Source organism: Grammomys surdaster, unplaced genomic scaffold, assembly GCF_004785775.1.
Source record: "Grammomys surdaster isolate TR1022 unplaced genomic scaffold, NIH_TR_1.0 144, whole genome shotgun sequence".
Lineage (NCBI taxonomy): Eukaryota > Metazoa > Chordata > Mammalia > Rodentia > Muridae > Grammomys > Grammomys surdaster.
The window spans coordinates 6,554,125-6,572,288 of record NW_021604602.1 but is presented as its reverse complement, the minus strand read 5'-3'; the positions used below and the strand labels follow the sequence as shown (position 1 = coordinate 6,572,288).

The 18,164-nt window shown below is 46.4% G+C and overlaps 1 protein-coding gene across 1 annotated transcript in view; it reads right to left on the bottom strand.

The window, feature by feature from the left end:
- Tecpr2 (tectonin beta-propeller repeat containing 2) overlaps nucleotides 1-18,164 on the bottom strand; it is a 96,043-nt gene that overhangs the window by 9,190 nt on the left and 68,689 nt on the right. Inside the window, exons 13-17 of the mRNA XM_028764488.1 lie at nucleotides 17,327-17,468; nucleotides 13,787-14,027; nucleotides 12,206-12,295; nucleotides 10,481-10,714; nucleotides 3,141-3,289 (exon numbers count right to left, since the gene is read on the bottom strand). Coding sequence (XP_028620321.1) covers nucleotides 3,141-3,289; nucleotides 10,481-10,714; nucleotides 12,206-12,295; nucleotides 13,787-14,027; nucleotides 17,327-17,468 — 856 coding nt within the window. The remainder of the gene's footprint in view (nucleotides 1-3,140; nucleotides 3,290-10,480; nucleotides 10,715-12,205; nucleotides 12,296-13,786; nucleotides 14,028-17,326; nucleotides 17,469-18,164) is intronic.

Here is an 18,164-nt window from a genome sequence, read left to right as displayed (position 1 = left end):
TGGCTAATATTATTACCCTGATAAATTCTGACAAATGCTTAAAAACTCTGTAACACCAATCCTCCATAAGCCTTTCAAAACAGAAGAGAAGTATTTCAACACTGTCTTTCTTTAAGGCAGCGACAGGACGGAGTGCAGGGCTGCTGCACCCCTGGCAGAAGCTCTACTGTCAGCTATGCCTGCAACTACCTAGACCACATGCACTTTAGAGATGAGCATTATCCTGCACCAACTACAGACACTCATGACGAGAACAGGACATCCACGATCACTATTCCTCAGGAATGTGAAGGTGAAATCCTCAATAATACCAGCAACGCAATCCCGACAGTGTGTACAACATAGTGTTACACAGCACCACGGCATAGGATCTACCATAGGAATCAAAATGCACAAGTTGTGTTCAGTGGACTTGTTTTGGTGCTGTGACAAAATATCCCAGGAACCAAAAGAGGGAAGAGGCAGGTTGTTGGCACATGCCTGTTCTCCTGGTGGTGCAAGTTCAGGGCATGTCTGGTTTACGTAGAGAGTGCCAGACCAGCCAGTGAGACCCATCATAAGCAAACAAAACCCATTTGACATGTACTAAAAATAGAAAAGTTTAGGAAACATTTTTAGGTGTCAGTATGTAGTAAAACTGAAACCCTCATAGTCTGCTTGCAGAATGTAAAATAAAAGATTCACTGCAGAAAACAGGAAGTTCCTGTTCCTCAAAGAAGAAGGAAGTGTCTCCCTAAGATTTGTATGCAAATACTGGTAGGAGCCTTCCCAGCAGCTAGGAAGCAGAAACAAGCCAAATACCCATCAAGTGAGGCATGAGCAGTGGTCTCCAGTGATGGAGTTATTACGTCATAAAGCGAATGAAGAACTTAGGTGTGCTAAGACATGGAAGACCTCTGAGCACACAGCACCCAGAGGAAGACATCTGATGAGGAGCAGGTCCTCAGCAGGATTCCACTTAGTATATGCACTGTGTAGACTAGGGAATAAGAAGGGATCCGTGGCAGCGACGGGCTTTTGGGTTTGAGGTTTCTGAGTGCACAGGAGTCTAACTGGTAGCCTCTGCTCTTGGGATGAGGAGAATGTTCCAGGACTGTACAGTGGTGAGCACAACTTTGTGAACACACTAAAAACAACTTGCAGCATCATATACAGTATACTATAGAAGGGTAAGTTTATGCGGACTGCCACTCCTTTTTTTCCTTTATGTTTTATTGAGACAGGTTTATGTAGGCTTGGCCATCCTTTAGCTATGTAGACCAGGGTAGCCCGGTCACTGGAGGCTGGCCTGCCTCTGCCTCCTTTACTGGAGTAAAGTGTGTACTAGAGCACCAAGCATCTCTTCATTCCTTCTTGGTTTCTTGATACAGGGCCCCATTTATCCCAGGCTGGCCTTGAACTCACTACATACTAGCTGAGGATGACTTCTCACTCTGTACCACGGCAATCCTTGAATTTGAGATCCTTCTGCCTCAGTCTCCTAAGCAGCTAAGCAGTGAGGGTTACAAACCAGTACTATCAGGCCTGGCTGAATTATAACCCTTAAATAATATAAAGTCATCAGTAAAAGAAAGATGAGAAGGACTGTGTTGACACTGCTGTGGAGGAGGGCACCTGCATGCAGGTGTTGGGGACTTCACCCACAGCGAGGCTGAAGCCCGAACTCAGGGCCAAGCCCGTCCTGTGTTCAGTGTGCTACTGCATGCGGAGGACATGCAGAGCATGTGTTAGAATTCATTCATTTAACTTTGTGGCTGCAGGACACGCAGAATGTAGACAACCATAGTTCCTGTGGACTCGTTCCTGCCTGCTGCCCCGTCCCCTCTATATAAGACAGCCTCACATCTTCCCAACAAAGCAGACAAGCAGGAACCTGAGAAATTACTCTGGAGGTGTCATGGCCTCTCACATAAGGTTTGTTTGTTTTTTGTTGTTGTTTTTCCAGACAGGGTTTCTCTGTGTAGCCATGGCTGTCCTGGAACACCAGACAGGACAGCCATGCTCTGTAGACCAGGCTGGCCTTGAACTCACAGAGATCTGCCACCTGTCGGTCTCCCAAGTGCTGAGAGTAAAGGCATGGTAGGTCATCATCTCCCAGCCTAAGTTGTTTTGTTTTTTTAAATTATGTGTTTTTATATGTATTTCTATAAACTGCGTGTGTGCCTGCTGCCCAAGGAGGCCAGAAGAGGACACTGGATCCCATTAAACTAGAGTTAAGAATGGGTAATGAGTCACCATGAGGATGCTGGGAATTGAGCAGCTAGTGGTCTAAACCATTGCATTCTCTCCTCACGTAAGGCTTAAGAGAAATATACTTAGTACCTGAACCACGCCTATTTAGGTCTTCCAGAGAGAGCAGTTAGCCAAAACAAAATGAAAAAGACAAAACAAATACCCCCAAAACATGTCAGAAGACCTTATAAACTGAAAGCCAGGAGTAGGTTTTAGGATAGGGCACTGATGGAACTGAATCTCCACACAAAAGAGACAAACACTTCAGTAACCCAGGAAACAAAACTCTTTAGTCTAGAAAAGGCACTCGCAGAACACTAGTACCAGGGCAGTGACCTCAGCTCAGTAGAGTCCAGGGTTTGCTTGGCATTTGTGAGACCTGAGGTTCAATCTTCAGTATTGCCATGGGAAACATCAAACCCACTAATAGCAGATATCTCCATGGCAACACTTTATGCAAATTTTAGGTTCTTCTTTGTAATTTTGATTACAAAATTTAATGTTTAAGAGCACTGGCTGCTCTTCCAAAGGTCCTGAGTTCAATTCCCAGCAACCACATGGTGGCTCACAACCATCTGTAATGGGATCTGATGCCCTCTTCTGGTATATCTCAAGAAAGCTACAGTGTACTCATATATATTAAGTAAATAAATGTATTTAAAAAAATTTTTTTTAAAGATAATGTTCATTTGGTGACAAGTCAAAATGTTTTTAAGAGGGAAAAGCTTGTGTTGGTCAGATAACCTCACATCGCCTGTTCAGCTCTAACCCTTCCCAGATACCAGATTCCAAGCTCTGAGTGTCAAGTGACTGAGCGCTCATAGGGCGCACCTCCATGCACCCCTGGGAGTTGTCCTAAGAGCTTCCTCTTACTACCAGGCAAGTTCTTTCAGGCTGGCTTTGCTTACTTGGACCGGTGGCTCAATCATGATCCAGGCTGGAAGCATCAGGCTGGGATTCAGAGGCTGGGTCCCAACACGGAAGTAAACCCCACCCCTGGAGTCACAGGCCCAGATATGCTGATTTCCACATGCCAAGCTGGTCAGTCTCACAGTTCCTGCAGAGACAGGAAACACACACTGTAATTAGTTTGACAAATGACAGATCTTTCAGTTAGTGTATAAACTCTACTTCAAAGAAAGACGGGAGGCTACGTCTGCAGTTGGACGCAGGTGTGTGTCACCTGGCTGTCCCTCCACATCAGGTGTGGAGCACTGGCTTCTCTACCAGGCGTCTCAGAGCATCCTGTGTAGGCTGCCAGCTAAGTAGCTATGATGCCATCAAGCACCGTACACCCTCATTAACTTCATCCACCGTGTGACCACTGCTAGTCAATTCTCGGTATGGAAAGGGGGCTCATATTTAAATAGAATTACGACTAAAAAAATCTCCACTTTTATTTTTGCACTTTCTCTGTGCTGTTTAAGCTAGCTGCTGCCATAAGAAATGGAACGGAGAAAGTCAAAAAGACAAGAAGCTGGGCCGGAAGGGTGTGGCCTAGCCCAGAGCACCCGAGAAAGCACCTCAAGGAAAGAAAGTGAAGAGATTACCTTTGATAATAGTTGAGCAACTAAAAACTGCAACAGCTAAGTTACTGACCATCTACTGTAAGACAGGCTCCAGCCAGGCCTCTCACCGCTTCACTGCAAACCTTACAGCAACGGTGAAATGGTTCACGGGAGAGAATGGCAGGATGGCGGCCAACCCAGGAAGCAAGGAGGGATAGCAGGCTTGAAGCTAGGCCGGCTACCTCTGACCTCTAAGTCTTTATAAACAACAAATGTACAGGTACATGTTCAGGTTCAAGTCCAGATTTGACAATTAGTCTACAAGAGCAACCCACACCTTATCGAGACACAGAACATCTTGTCTCTCTAGGAATTTCCTCAGGTCCCTCCCTGCCTGCCATGGCTTCTGCTTGAGGCCGGGGTCTCGTGCATCTCAGACTGCCCTAACTGACATCTACCACCAGAGATTAGTTCAGTCCTTTCTAGGGGTTCACACAGGCCGAATCAAAGTCCACGTGCTACAGTATGAAGCAGCAGGAGGCGGTGGTCACTCCCCTTGTGACTAAGTATCACTCCAGTGCACACAAATACCCCAGACTGGTTCTGTGTTCACCTACGGACATTCGGATCGTTTGCATAAATTTTGTGTGTGTGTCGCGAGCCAGGCCTTACAGTACACATCTGAAGTCCCAGTTCTTGAAAGGCTGAAGGAGTAGGATTATTATTTATTTTTTTTTTGGTTTTTCGAGACAGGGTTTCTCTGTGTAGCCCTGGCTGTCCTGGAACTCACTCTGTAGACCAGGCTGGCCTCGAACTCAGAAATCCGCCTGCCTCTGCCTCCCAAGTGCTGGGATTAAAGGCGTGCGCCACCACCACCCGGCTCAAAGATTTTTTTAATTTTTATTTTATGTGTATGAGTGTTTTGCCTGCGTGTATGTAAGCACGCCATGTGTGTGTAGTGCCTGAAGACGGTAGAGGAAGTGGATCCCTTGTAACTAGAGTGACAGATGGTTGTGAGTCACCGCGTGGGTGTAGGAAGCTGAACCCAGGTCCTCTGGAAATGCAGCCAGTGCTTTTGGACACTAAGTCATATCTCCAGCCCCTATTCTTTTTCCAATAATAATAATAATAATAATAATAATAATAAGCACATAGTAGAATTGTTAGGACATAGTTTATATGTCTCACCTTAAATTTTTTTCCCCAGATTTACTTATTGTCATTGTATTTGAGAGGGGGGGAGAGAGAACTTGTGTGAGTATAAGTGCTGGCAGAAGCTAGAGGCATCAGATTCCTGGTGCTAGAGTTACTTGTGTTTATGAGACACCTGACAAAGATGCTAGAAACTGAAGTTGGGCCCTCCCCACGAACAGCAGCATGCTCTCAGACACTGAACCATCTCTCCGGCCCCTACATTCACACGTGTGTGAGTCAGAGGACAGCTTGTAAGAGTTCATTCTTTCCTTGCACCACATGGTTCCAGGGATGGAATCAGGCTATCAGGATTGACAGTGTCACTTTTAAAGAGAATGCTAGTTTCTCCAAGTTGTACCATTTTACAAGCCTACTAGCATACATGCTTATGTCCTTGTTAACATAGAGAGGTTTTTGTTTGTCTGTTTTTTGAGACAAGGTTTCTCAATGTAGCCCTGGCTGTCCTGGAACGTACCCTGTAGACTAGCCTGGAACTCACAGAGATCTATCTGCTTCTGCCTCCCGAGTGGTGGGATTAAAGGAGTGTGCCACCACAGCCCAGTGTCTGTTGTTGTTTGTTTGTTTATTTATTTTATTTGTGTGCGTACACTGTAGCTGTCTTCAGACACACCAGAAGAGGGCATCGGATCCCATTACAGATGGTTGTGAGCCACCATGTGGTTGCTGGGAATTGAACTCATGACCTCTGGAAGAGCAGTCAGTGCTCTCCAGTCCATTTATATTTATTTATTTATTGAAGACGGTGTCTCATGTCTCCTGTATCTCAGGCTGGTCTCAACTGCTATGTAGCCAAAGATGGCCCTGAACTTCTGATGTCCCTGCTTTTATTTTATTTTATTTATTTATTTCTTTTCTTTTTTTCTTTTGGTTTTTCGAGACAGGGTTTCTCTGTGTAGCCCTGGCTGTCCTGGAACTCACTCTGTAGACCAGGCTGGCCTCGAACTCAGAAATCCACCTGCCTCTGCCTCCCAAGTGCTGGGATTAAAGGCGTGCGCCACCACTGCCCAGCTGGGGCTTACTTTTTTGAAGTTTTATTTCAAATGTTGTATGTATGTCCACAGGGTGGGGTGGCAGAACCTTCTCCCCCCATGAGCTTGCTGTGCTCCTCACATTCCTTCAGGGTTAGCAGCCAAGAAAGATTCTTGTGATTGAAAGTGCTATGCCACCTCTGAACTAAAGTCTAAGTTAGTAGACTTTCTCCTCGGTTCTTTCCTCTGGTAGCAGTAAGATATGCAGCTCCAGATCGAAGCACCTAGGGCAACGCAGCCTCACTAGTGCACCGTGGGGACGGCGAGCTGCTGGTGCCTGGGGCTGGGACTAAGGGGGAGCCGAGCCTGACAGCTTCCATTTTATTTGCTTCATCAAGGAGAAAAACTTTTACTCCCCACAACAGACACTTTCCTCTTAAAACTGCTTTTTTAAAAAAGGTGTGTGTGTGTGTGTGTTTGTGTGTGTGATTAATAGTCCAACCTATCCTCAACCTTGTGTAACCTTGCTGCCTCAGTTGGGATTACAGTGGTGCACCACTACACCCTACTGTAGACTCTTTTAAGTGTGTGGCGTAGAACAATAATAATAGCATTTGCTTGTTGTTTCCTATATTATAGAATTCTTCTCCACATAAATTATTGCATGATATAATGACGATGCTATGTCTTCATCACATGCTGTGACTGGATGAATTAAACAAATTGCATCAGTTTGCTAAATGGTCTAGTGCCTGACATGCATATTTATGAATAATGGGAACTGAAATGTTATGAGCATCTTAACTATTTGCTAAATGATGCACATTTTCCTCCAAAAGCAAGGATTATAATAGATCACTGTAAAATTCTTCTATCTCTTTAGCTGGGCTTAACAAATAGCTATTTAATAAATGTCTTAATTTAATTATTTTCCTGACTGCTATAGTTGTTTGACATCTGTGTAGTCTAGGCTGGCCTTGAACTGGTGACCCTAGGGCCGCAGCTTCCTGAATCACAGGTGCAGCCACTATTCTGGCAATCAGAGCAGCATTTGCTTGTTAAGGGTAAGAGGGGAAGGATGCGATGGAGGGTTGTAGGCTGACAATACTCAGCTAAGCTCAAAGTCAAACATCACTTTTGTGTGGCAGTACATGTTCATGTGTAGAGGTCAAAGGAAAATTAGCAGGACTTGGTTTTCTCCTTCCTCCATGTGGGTTCCAGGGATCAAATTCAGGTCACTGGGTTTGCTGTCAAGAACCTTTACCTTCTGAGCCATCTTGCTGGCCTTAATTAACAATTTAAATATATATATATATTGTGCTTGGAGGGGTGGCTCAGTGATTAAAAGCACTGGCTGCTCTTCCAGAGGTTCGATTCCCAATACCCATCCCCATCTGTAACTCTTGTTGAGCCCATGCATGCATGTGGATACAGACATACATGCATGCATGTGGATACAGACATACATGCATGCATGTGGTATACAGACATACATGCAGGCAAAACATCCACACACACACAAATAATCATCTTTACAAAGAAATAAAATCCAGCCGGGCAGTGGTGGCGCACGCCTTTAATCCCAGCACTTGGGAGGCAGAGGCAGGTGGATTTCTGAGTTCGAGGCCAGCCTGGTCTATAGAGTGAGTTCCAGGACAGCCAGGGCTACACAGAGAAACCCTGTCTCGAAAAACCAAAAGAAAAAAAGAAAATAAATAAATAAATAAATAAAATCCCAATCTCTCTCTTCTCTCTGTCTCTCTTCTCTCCCTTTCCCTCTCTCTCTCTCTGACTCCGATTTGAGAGGTGTGTGCTGGGATTAATGGCACAAGCCACTGTGCCCAGCTAAAGTTATCTCCTGACCCCCCTGCTTTCCTCCCTGGATACAGACTAGGCCTGGAGAGAGTGCTTAGTGTTCCTGGCTGCAGGTCAGTACCCTGCATGGCACAAGTGGAGGCGCTGGCACAGCCAAGGCCAATCTCCTTTCCACTGAGCCCTGCCTACTTCCCTTACACCAGCACCAAGCCTACTAGCTGGACGTTAGGCATTGTTCAGTATGCTGAGAAAGCTGGTGCCAAGAGTCTACTATTTCACCATCAGTCACAAAGAGCAACACATGAGAGCACAGAGCAGGACACAGATCACATGAGAGCACAGGGCAGGACACAGATGTAAGAGAGGCAGGGGTTCAGTACACAATATGGCGGTGGGAGTCAAGTGGTCCTAGTGCATACTCAACTGGCCCAAAGACTAGTGCCATAACCAAAGGTCCAGGGATCTTCTACAACAGGATGAGAGACATTTGCTGGGGTCATTGGGATAGGATGACTGTATGGAGGGACCAATTTGGGGAAAATGGCTTCACTTCCAGCTGAATGAACATAGATAGACTTCTCTAGTTTTTCAAGGTTTGGTAGTAATAATAAAATGACAGCTCTGGCTTTTCTCAGAGATACCAGCAGCCTTCCTCCATGGTCTAGTGGAGACTGCTGGAGAAAGGTTCAGGGCCACTGAGTCTTTGGACAGAAGAAGGACCTCTTAGGCCAGGCAGCAGGCTCAACTGGCCCCCATGTCCAGGCCACAGCCAGCTGCAGCCTTGTCTGGCTGGCACATGCCCTTGGGAAGCTGGATGAACAGCAGATCTGAAAGACGGTGTGAAGCCCAAGGCAGACATAATCACAGGTCCTCTGGAGTCTCGAGCTGTGGCACACAGCTTGTTTCCACAGCAGACTGGGTTAGGCTCAGGCCTTATCTAGTCTAGCAGCTTGCAGAAACCCCATTGCCAAGAGTCACTGGCCTGCCTAGGCCCACCAGGGCAAGGCATGCTTTACAGGGGTGGTGGTCAATGTAGGAGGCAGCTCTCCTGCTCGCTTCCCCACCCCTTCTCTCACATGGTTGAGTTATATACACTGAACTGTAGAGAGCTCTTGGGGCTGCTTGGCAGGAATTTGACATTGGCCAAGGACAAGGAGAACTGGCTTTAAGCAGGAATTTGACTTTGGGCTATGACAAGGAAGTAAGTTCTGGCAGGAATCTAATTTTAGGCTAAAACATAAGTAATTTCAGTCAGGAATCCAAGTCTTAGGCTAGAACAAAGAAGTAGGCCTCAGGCATGAATATGACTTTGGGCTAGGACAGGGAAGTAGGCTCAGATATTTTTGTCATCCCAATGAGCCCTTAGAAACAGCAAGAGTAGCCGGGCAGTGGTGGCGCACGCCTTTAATCCCAGCACTTGGGAGGCAGAGGCAGGTGGATTTCTGAGTTTGAGGCCAACCTGGTCTACAGAGTGAGTTCCAGGACAGCCGGGAAGACACAGAGAAACCCTGTCTCAAAAAAACCAAAAAAAAAAAAGCGTGTCCAAGGAAGTGATCTGGGGGGGCTGGCTGGGTGGGTGGGTGATCACGGAACTTTGTATATTGCCTTGTCTGTGTTCCTTGACTGTATCTATTGCATTGTTGGTTCCTCAACCTAGAACTGACCTAAATACTTGCATGTATTAAAAGGGTTTAAAAGAAATGTGGGATTAAACAAACCTGCCTCAGCCTCAGATCTGGCTGGGGTCATGCTGCAATTTTGTCTAATTGTCTCTTTTCTTTTAATCCTCACTCCTGCACTTGGAGAACCTGTTGACTGACTGAGGGGGCTTGGTCATTGAACACTTAGTTAAGTCCACAAAATACTAGATGCCAGTGCACACCAGACACTCCCAGACAGGACTGTGGAAGCTCAAGTTTACTCTGACCTGGAGCTCCTGCTCTTGTCTCTGTCTGCACTATCAGACAAGCCACACTTGAACTGCTGCTGAGTCAACTGAGGACATAATACTCTGAGCTCATTTTATCACTTCTTTTTTTTTTTTTTTTTTTTTTTTGGTTTTGGTTTTTCAAGACAGGGTTTCTCTGTGTAGCCCTGGCTGTCCTGGAACTCACTCTGTAGACCAGGCTGGCCTTGAACTCAGAAATCCGCCTGCCTCTGCCTCCCAAGTGCTGGGATTAAAGGCGTGCGCCACCACTGCCCGACTTATCACTTCTTAGACTATGAAATATTTCCATGTCACCTTAGGCTGTGTCACTCTGACTCTCGGGACGGTCCATAGCACGTGGTTAACAGCACAGTCTGTCTTTCAGTGGCTGCAGGAGAACTCAGATCTCACAACTCTGTGTGCAGCACCTGCGGTGTGCACTCTTCCAGAGCCCAAGACCCAGCTCAGCATACACTGATCCAGTCACACGACACAGTCGCCACTTCAGATTTAAAGGTCAGAGAGAGGACCGTGCAGCTGTTCTAGTGCTGTCATTTTAAGCAGATCTTGGTGGCACCTTCTGCCTCTGCATAGCTCCTGTGGTTCTGAACAGTATAAACCGCACACAGGGAGAGAGGTGAAGCTCCCTACAAAATTAAGAGGCTCATTTAGTCTGGGGAAGTGGCCAGTTGAGTTAAGTTCAGCAGCTGACAAACATTACCAAAGAACTCGCCTTCTCCACACACAGTGGATGTGGGGACAAGGTGTTTTAGTCAGTTACATTCTGAGTGAAGCACTCACACTCTGTACCATACCTAGCTGGGAAAGGTCCAGTTTCGTCCAATGCATGCCTGTGGGGCAGCTCTTGGAAAGTGTCCTGATGAACACCTGTCCAAGGCTGTCCAAGGCCCATAGTGCATCCTGGCAGGCAGCATAAGTTCTCATCTCTGCATCAGGGGGCAGCTGCACTGTGGAGGGGCGGCACTGTACATTCTGGGCACTGATGATACACAGGTCCTTGCTGCTCTGGCATAGCCATAAGGAGCTTCCTGCAGAAAAGGTTCACATTTGTCACCAAACACCGTCTCACAGAGCCACCCACCCTAAGAGCACCGCACAGTCTTTATCCTCAGGCAGAGCCCTGACACCTGGCCACAGATTGCCTGGTCACTCATCATTACCTTACGGGTAGGTTTGTTATACCTCTGAAGTTAGAAGGAAACACTACCATCAGACATTAAAATGGTCAAGCCCGAGACATTTCAAGAACTGCAAAGAAAACAGGGCCTATGAAATACCGCTGTAAAAGAAGTCTCCTTGCCCATAGCAGCCGGCAGTAGCATGAATTATGGACTTCCTGCTGTCCGGCGACAGCACAGATCACAGACATCAGCATGCCCTCTGGTGTCAGCAGTCTATATTTTTAACATTGACTATTAGGCTGTCTACTCTTCAGTCCCCGGGAGGAGAGGGGCAGACAGTGTCTTAGAGGCATTTCCCTTGTTCTGTTAATGGGTGGACAGCAGGCAGCTGAAGGAGGAGGACCTCCTTCACCTCTGACCCTGGCCTCAGAGTTTTGCTTGCAGTCCTCTGATGTCCTGAGACTTTCAGGGTTAACAGTTTCTATTTAGAATGCCAGTCATCTGCCGGGCAGTGGTGGCGCACGCCTTTAATCCCAGCACTTGGGAGGCAGAGGCAGGTGGATTTCTGAGTTCAAGGCCAGCCTAGAGTTCCAGGACTACACAGAGAAACCCTGTCTCAAAAAACTAAAAAAAAAAAAAAATAGAATGCCAGTCATCCTTGGGAATTAAAACCCGGCCACACTGTGTAATTTAAAGTATTAGCTAAAACTTGTGGTCATATATTTTAGAATACTTTTATTTCTATTTTAATTGACTAATTAATTAATTGGTTTGTTTGAGGCTGGGTTTCTCTGTGCAGCCCTGGCTGTCCTGGAACTCCCTCTGTAAACCAGGCTGGCCTCGAACTCACAGAGATCCTCAGTGCTAGGAGTAAAGGTGTGCACCGCCACACCCAGCTATTTTCACTTCTTAGAGGGTTTTTTGTTTTGAGATTTCTTTATTGTATGTGTGTGAATATCTTCTCTGCATGTATGTCTGCACTGTGTGTGTGTGTGGTCCCCATGTCACGGAAAGCAGAAGGTACTGTATGGATCTCGGAACTGGAATTTCAGATAGTTGCAAGCTGCCATATGAGTACTTGGAATCCAACTCAGGTCCTCTGGAAGAAATGGGAAAGACCCTGAGGAAGTCATCTGCTGCCAGCTCCTACCACACTGCATGGTGACCTTCCAAAGGACACTGCCTCAGACTCAGCTTTGTCACCCTTACCCCCACTTGGTAGCTCTCCTGAGCAGGGCCTATCCAGCACTGCTGGCTCACAACACTGCCGCATCCCCTCTCAGGATCTGTAAGCCACATCTCCACACCCACAGGCCACAGTCAGATGAAGGTCTGAACTTTCCATCCACTGACTAAACTTGCGTACCACATTTCTTAGCTGGGCTAAGACTGACTCACCATCCTGGGTGGGAGCAGGAGAAGCCAACACAAAGGCCCATTTTGTGGCAGAAGCTGTTCCCCGGGGAACAACGTTATTCCAGTAAGTTCCTGGAGAGAATAAGTATAAAAGTGGGTTAAGGAAAGAAAAAAACCAACAAGCAAAAAGCTCTAACCCTTCAGTTCTTGTTTTAGACCACAGCTGTCCTTCAAAGCTCTTACAATGATTTCTAGCGTCCTCACACAAAGTGGCATGAGCTACTTATTTCTCTAAGCGTCATCAACAAGAGCCATACCTTGTTCACTTAAGCCAAAAGAGGCTACCCAGCAGACAGAGCTGAGGAGAGTCATCAAGGGGGAGTCCTTCAGAAGTGAACACCCAGCTCATCTACAGACACCCAGCATGTTGCATGTCCCACAGTGGCCATAATTTCCCCCTGTAAATGGACTATTCTCTCTCAGTAGACGCTGTACACGTGTCTGTGTGGGAGTGTGTGCCTAAGCATGCTCCTCCAGTCCAGAGGAGGCTCCTGAGTGTTCTCGTCTATCACTTTCCACACAGGACTTGGCGACAAGTCTCTCTCTGATCCTGAGGATCGTGTTCCAGCATTAGAAGCCAAAAAGCCCCAAAGATTCTCCTGCCTCTCCCTGTTGCTAGTCACAGGCTGGCTTGTACCGGGAGTGAGTACCGGGATCTGAACTCCTACCCTCAGATTCTTAACTGCTGAGCCATCTCTACCCAACCACATACACTGCTTTAAACCAGATTCTTGGTGTATGTCCACAAGTGTGTCATGGCATGTGTGTGGACATTAGAGGACAACTTTTGGAGTTATGTCTTCTCTTTTCCTCTTGTTTTTTTTTTTTTTTTGGGGGGGGGGATGGTTTCGAGACAGGGTTTCTCTGTATAGTCCTGGCTGTCCTAGAATTTTCCTCTTGTTTTAGGGGCAAGGTCCCCAGTTCTGCCAGTGGGCTGTGTATGTGACCATCTGCCCACTTCTGTCACTGCCTCCCCATGTCCTCAGAGGCATGCTCTCCTGAGCCTCCACTGTATCTGGCTTTTTGTTGTTTGTTTTGAGACAGGATTTCTCTACATAGCCCTGGCTGTCCTTGAACTCAGCTCTGCCTGCCTACCTTTGCCTCCCATATGCTGGAATTAAAGGCATGTGCCACCATGCCTGGCTGTATCTGGATTCTCACATGACTTCTAGAGAGTGAACAGAAACCTGCAGGTTGGTGTGGCATATCCTTTTATCTGCAGAGCCAATTCCCTGCCCAGCCCTGAGTGGACTGTGAAATTGAGCTAGTCTCCCAGATGTCTTTATTATAGCATACTAGGTTTCCATAGGAAAGTGATGCCACACTGTCTAGATGCCATGATTTAGGAATGACAGAATGAAAAAGAAAACAGGAAGGAAAGAGACCAGGAAGCCTGGGTGCCCCTGTCACAGGGCGCTTTCCCACTGGCACTGTATCATCTCAAGAGGAAACCTTCCAGCCACTCATTAAATGTTCTGTGAGTCCCTAGGTTAGATTCCCACTACCACGAAAAATAAGATAAACAAAGTAAGAGTAACGTGGAAGCTAGAGTAATCGACTCACCTATGAGACTTCCTTTAGCAACGTGGAATTCATTCTTCCCTGAGGAGATCCACACACCGGTCTTGTTAACCCCTAGTAGGCTAGGCTGGCACTGCAGCTGCTGAGACCAAAACGCCATGCGCAGTTTATCTGCCACCTTTTCCACGGGGGCTTGGGCTGCTGTTGCTACTGAATGTGTGGCATGCATGATGGTCTGGAACAGGCTGCACTGGTCAAACACCACATAGTCCGTGATGCTCACCTGCAGGAAGGGAGCCCGATGAGCCTTGCTGTCGGTGCAGGCCCTGAAGCCCATCTGCCTCCAAAGGCAATACCCACATAAAGTACCCGGCAGCAAGACCACCAAGTGCCTGAGCCCATACACACCTCTGCACAGGACGAGCTAAGAAGCAGCTGTACTGTCCTCGGGCGGGCTCATGGGCAAGGAAGAGAATGTTCTCACCTTATTTTACTTTTACATCACTTGGCTCTGTTTTAAGTATTATCATTTTTGTGATTACACAGCACCCACGTCACCTAAGAAAACTGTTACTCTAGTTAGAATGATAAAGAATAAATTTAGTTTTAAATTCAGGTGTTTCCAATGACAATAATGGTTAATACTTAGAATCATAATATGAACATTAAAAACACTCTACCAGGTGTGTGAAGCAATTACTTAAGCTATAAGCATGACTATTGCAACTTATATCAGATATCAGCCTAAGCAAGAAGACCCAAGATTCTAGAAGCCATCTGATGTGCAGCTCACCTCAACAGCACTCCTGAAGAGCTTCTGTACAGACACTGCTAGACACCTTGGGACAACTATCTCCCAGAGGGAAGCTTCTTGATTGCTGAGCAGCCAATTCTGATAGAGTTCTTTTTAAAAATATTTGTTAATATTTACACTTTTGTGTGTTTTGCCTGCATGTATGTATGTATGTATGTATGTACAACAGGGGCTTACAGAGGCTAGAAGAGGGTATCAGAACACCTAGAACTGGAGTTACAGAAGTTTGAGAGCTGCCAGTTGAGAACTGAACCGGGTGCTCTGCAAGAGCAGCCAGTGTTTTTAACCTCTGAGCCATCTCTCTAGCTCTGTGCCAAAGAAAAGTAGGTGGAAGCCTGGCTCAGCAGAACTCTCTGCAGTATTTAAAATTACATTCCATTTATCTCTATTTATATATTATATGTGTGTACAGGCATGCAAGCTCCAGCACACATGCAGGGGACAACTTTTGGGAGCCACCCCCTCCTCTATCACGCTGGATCGAGGGCTCAGACTCAGGTCGCCAGGCTCAGCAGGCTCTCTAACATGCTAAGCAATCTCTCTAACATGCTGAGCATCTCACCATCCTCTCTAGTATTTTTGCCCAGTATTGGATCAGTATTAGATTTATTATAGATACTAGCACAAACGCCCTATTCCTAGGATCCATTCCCAGGTCACACAATGAAATAATAAGTGAAAGTATTACAGGGAACTTAAATTTATAAAAACAAAACAAACATGAAAGAAATGATTGCAAGTTAGTATATCACACATAAATGCTGCCCTTCTGCCTGTGAAGGAGCACAGCCCCACTCACTACAGAGCTGCGGCCACAGTCAGCATCCAGCCTTCCTGTGGGACTCCTGGGTCCTGTGCAACTCAGGATCAGTGCTGCTCACTGGAGACCTAGCAGTCACTACGCCAAAGCCACACACTAAGTCTGTGATACCCAAGAGTGACAGACATGGAAGCAGGTCTCCCACTGAAAGAGAAAGGAAAGACCTAGTAGCCAAATATAATTGCTTCTGGAGCCATAAAGAAAGCAAAGAATTGAGCTGGAGAGATGGCTCAGCAGTTAAGAGCACTGACTGGTCCTGAGTTCAATTCCCAGCACCCACATGGTGGCTCACATCTGTCTGTAACTCCAGTTCCAGGGCTTCTGACAGCCTCACGGACACACATGAAGGCAAAACATCAATAAACATTAGAAGAAGGAGGAGGAGAAGGAAGAAGAAGAGGAAGAGGAGGAAGAAGAGGAGGAGGAGGCAAGCATAGAACTATTTCACTCTGCTTCTGTGCCTCTGTCTGTTTTTTTTTTTGTTTTTTTTTTTTGTTTTGTTTTGGTTTGTTTTGCTTTTTTGTTTTTGTTTTTTCGAGACAGGGTTTCTCTGTGTAGCCCTGGCTGTCCTGGAACTCACTCTGTAGACCAGGCTGGCCTCGAACTCAGAAATCCACCTGCCTCTGCCTCCCAAGTGCTGGGATTAAAGGCGTGCGCCACCACCGCCTGGGTGCCTCTGTCTGTTAAAGTTGTGTGTATTATGAAAAAAATGACAGCTTTCTTTGTGTTGACTTTCATGACTGGAGGATGCAGCACCCAGCACCCCAACAGGCAAAACCAACAAAATAAGGGCTCAGTGGATGAAGAGCCGAGCACACAGGGTGAGGACTGGAGTCTGGACCCCAGCACCTATATAAGGATTAGAAGGCAGAGTGGGTTGCTTGTAAACTCAGTGCTTGGAACTTGGTTCACGCTGGCTAGCTAAGGTCTGTGAGCTTCAGGCTCAGCCAGAGACTCTTCCTCAGCAGATAAGTGGAAAGCAATCAAGTAGGATTCCAGCATCAACTCTGGCTGCTATAAGAATAGACACACACACACCCCTGCCCTCATATACACATATATACATGCATGCTTATTGTACACACACAAAAAATTCCACCAGAATTTAACACATACAGATATGTATATATGCTTATGTGTTGTTTACATGTGCATGTTCATACATGATAGTTATTTCTGAATCATATAAACCTCAAATATTAGAATATAGAATTTTATATACATGTATGTGTGTGTGTATGATATACATGTTCACTTTCATGGGGAAGACTAAGGAGAACAGCACGCTCAAGACAAGCCTCGCTAGGCAGACCACGGAGACACAGAGGTGAGGACTCACACTGCACATCTGTCAGAAGCACCTTGGGCACAATGTGTGTATGGGACAGCTAAAAGCTTAGCTCTGGATGGTGGCAAGACAGGAAAGTGGATGCTCCTTTCAAAATCCACCAAAGGTTGGGCTGGGACCACCCCCTACTCCTCACAGTACTCTCTTCACCGTGTGGGGAAATGCTCAGTTCTTTGTTGAAGTATCATTTACTTAAAGGCCTTTCAGGCAAGTACAGATAGATGAGTTTTAATTGTGGGTTGGCTTTCCAAACCTATTGTCTGGTCTCTTTTCTTAGTATGTTTGTCCAGAATTAAACATCATTATTACCCAGGTCTTCAAATGGATGTCACTGGATTTATTTAGCCTATAATGGTGAATGCCTAAATAACATTTAAATAAACATATAAATTCCAGCCTGTGTTAAAGTAAAGAAAGCTTTTACAAGTCATTTCCTACGAGGGAAAGTTTTTTTGTGTATTTTTTAATATACCCAACCACAGGAAAGTCACATCTACTAAATGGTAAAAGTAAGCACTACTAATTTAATCCAGTCTCTTAAGGAAAAGAGGTAAGGCAGAAAGTGTGGGTCTGTAAGTCAGAGAAAGTCCCGTCAGTTACCTGCCACCAGTGATCATCATCTCCTTGGGGCTTCTTGGGAATCACACCAGTTCTGAACCACAGCTTCCCGTGAATGTCCAGGGCCCAGAGTGTGTGCTGATCTCCGAGAGTTATGCAGACAGGCTCCAGAGTTTGCCTTTCACTGGTAGTGAGAGAACACAGCATCAGCCCCACCTAGGAGGCAGTGTGTAGAAGGCTGCCCCACTGAGTGTCTCTGAACAGGCTAAACAAGTGTGGATTACTGAGCGACAAGGAAGGAGCTGGGCCTAAGGTACACTGCTGGGCAATACTTACTTACTGTCCAGACATGGCTGCCTTGGAAAGACGCAGTTGGAGGAGAAAGCTGCTGGTCACAAGTGAGCAGGCACTTAGGCCAAGAGCGCCTGCATGTCTCCTCCCCACCTTCCCCCGTGTCAGCTGTGGTGTATAGCTGTCTCTGGCTGAGTCTGCGGTTCTTTTCTTCCTCTGGGGATACCCTTGGCAGCTCTGGGGCTCAGCTGAGGCTAGCCTTGGCATGCTGCCTACCCAACCACTAAGGGCAATTGACAGCTCCCCACTGCTTTGTGCTCTCTGTCTTGACACCAACTGGCACCCAACTGGCTGAGGCATGGCTACCCTCTAAGTTGAAGGGGTTGAGTTTTTGGCTATCATGTATACCTAGGCCCCAGAGAGTCCTGGTTCCCAGCAGGAAGATTTACTGGCTAGCTGAACCTAAATCAACATCATTCTGACCTGGAATGTATAAGCAAATCATTTTTTTCCCTCCAGACAAGCGTGTAATCCCTGGGTATCCTGGAACTTGCTCTGTAGAACATGCTGTCCTCGAACTCAATATTAG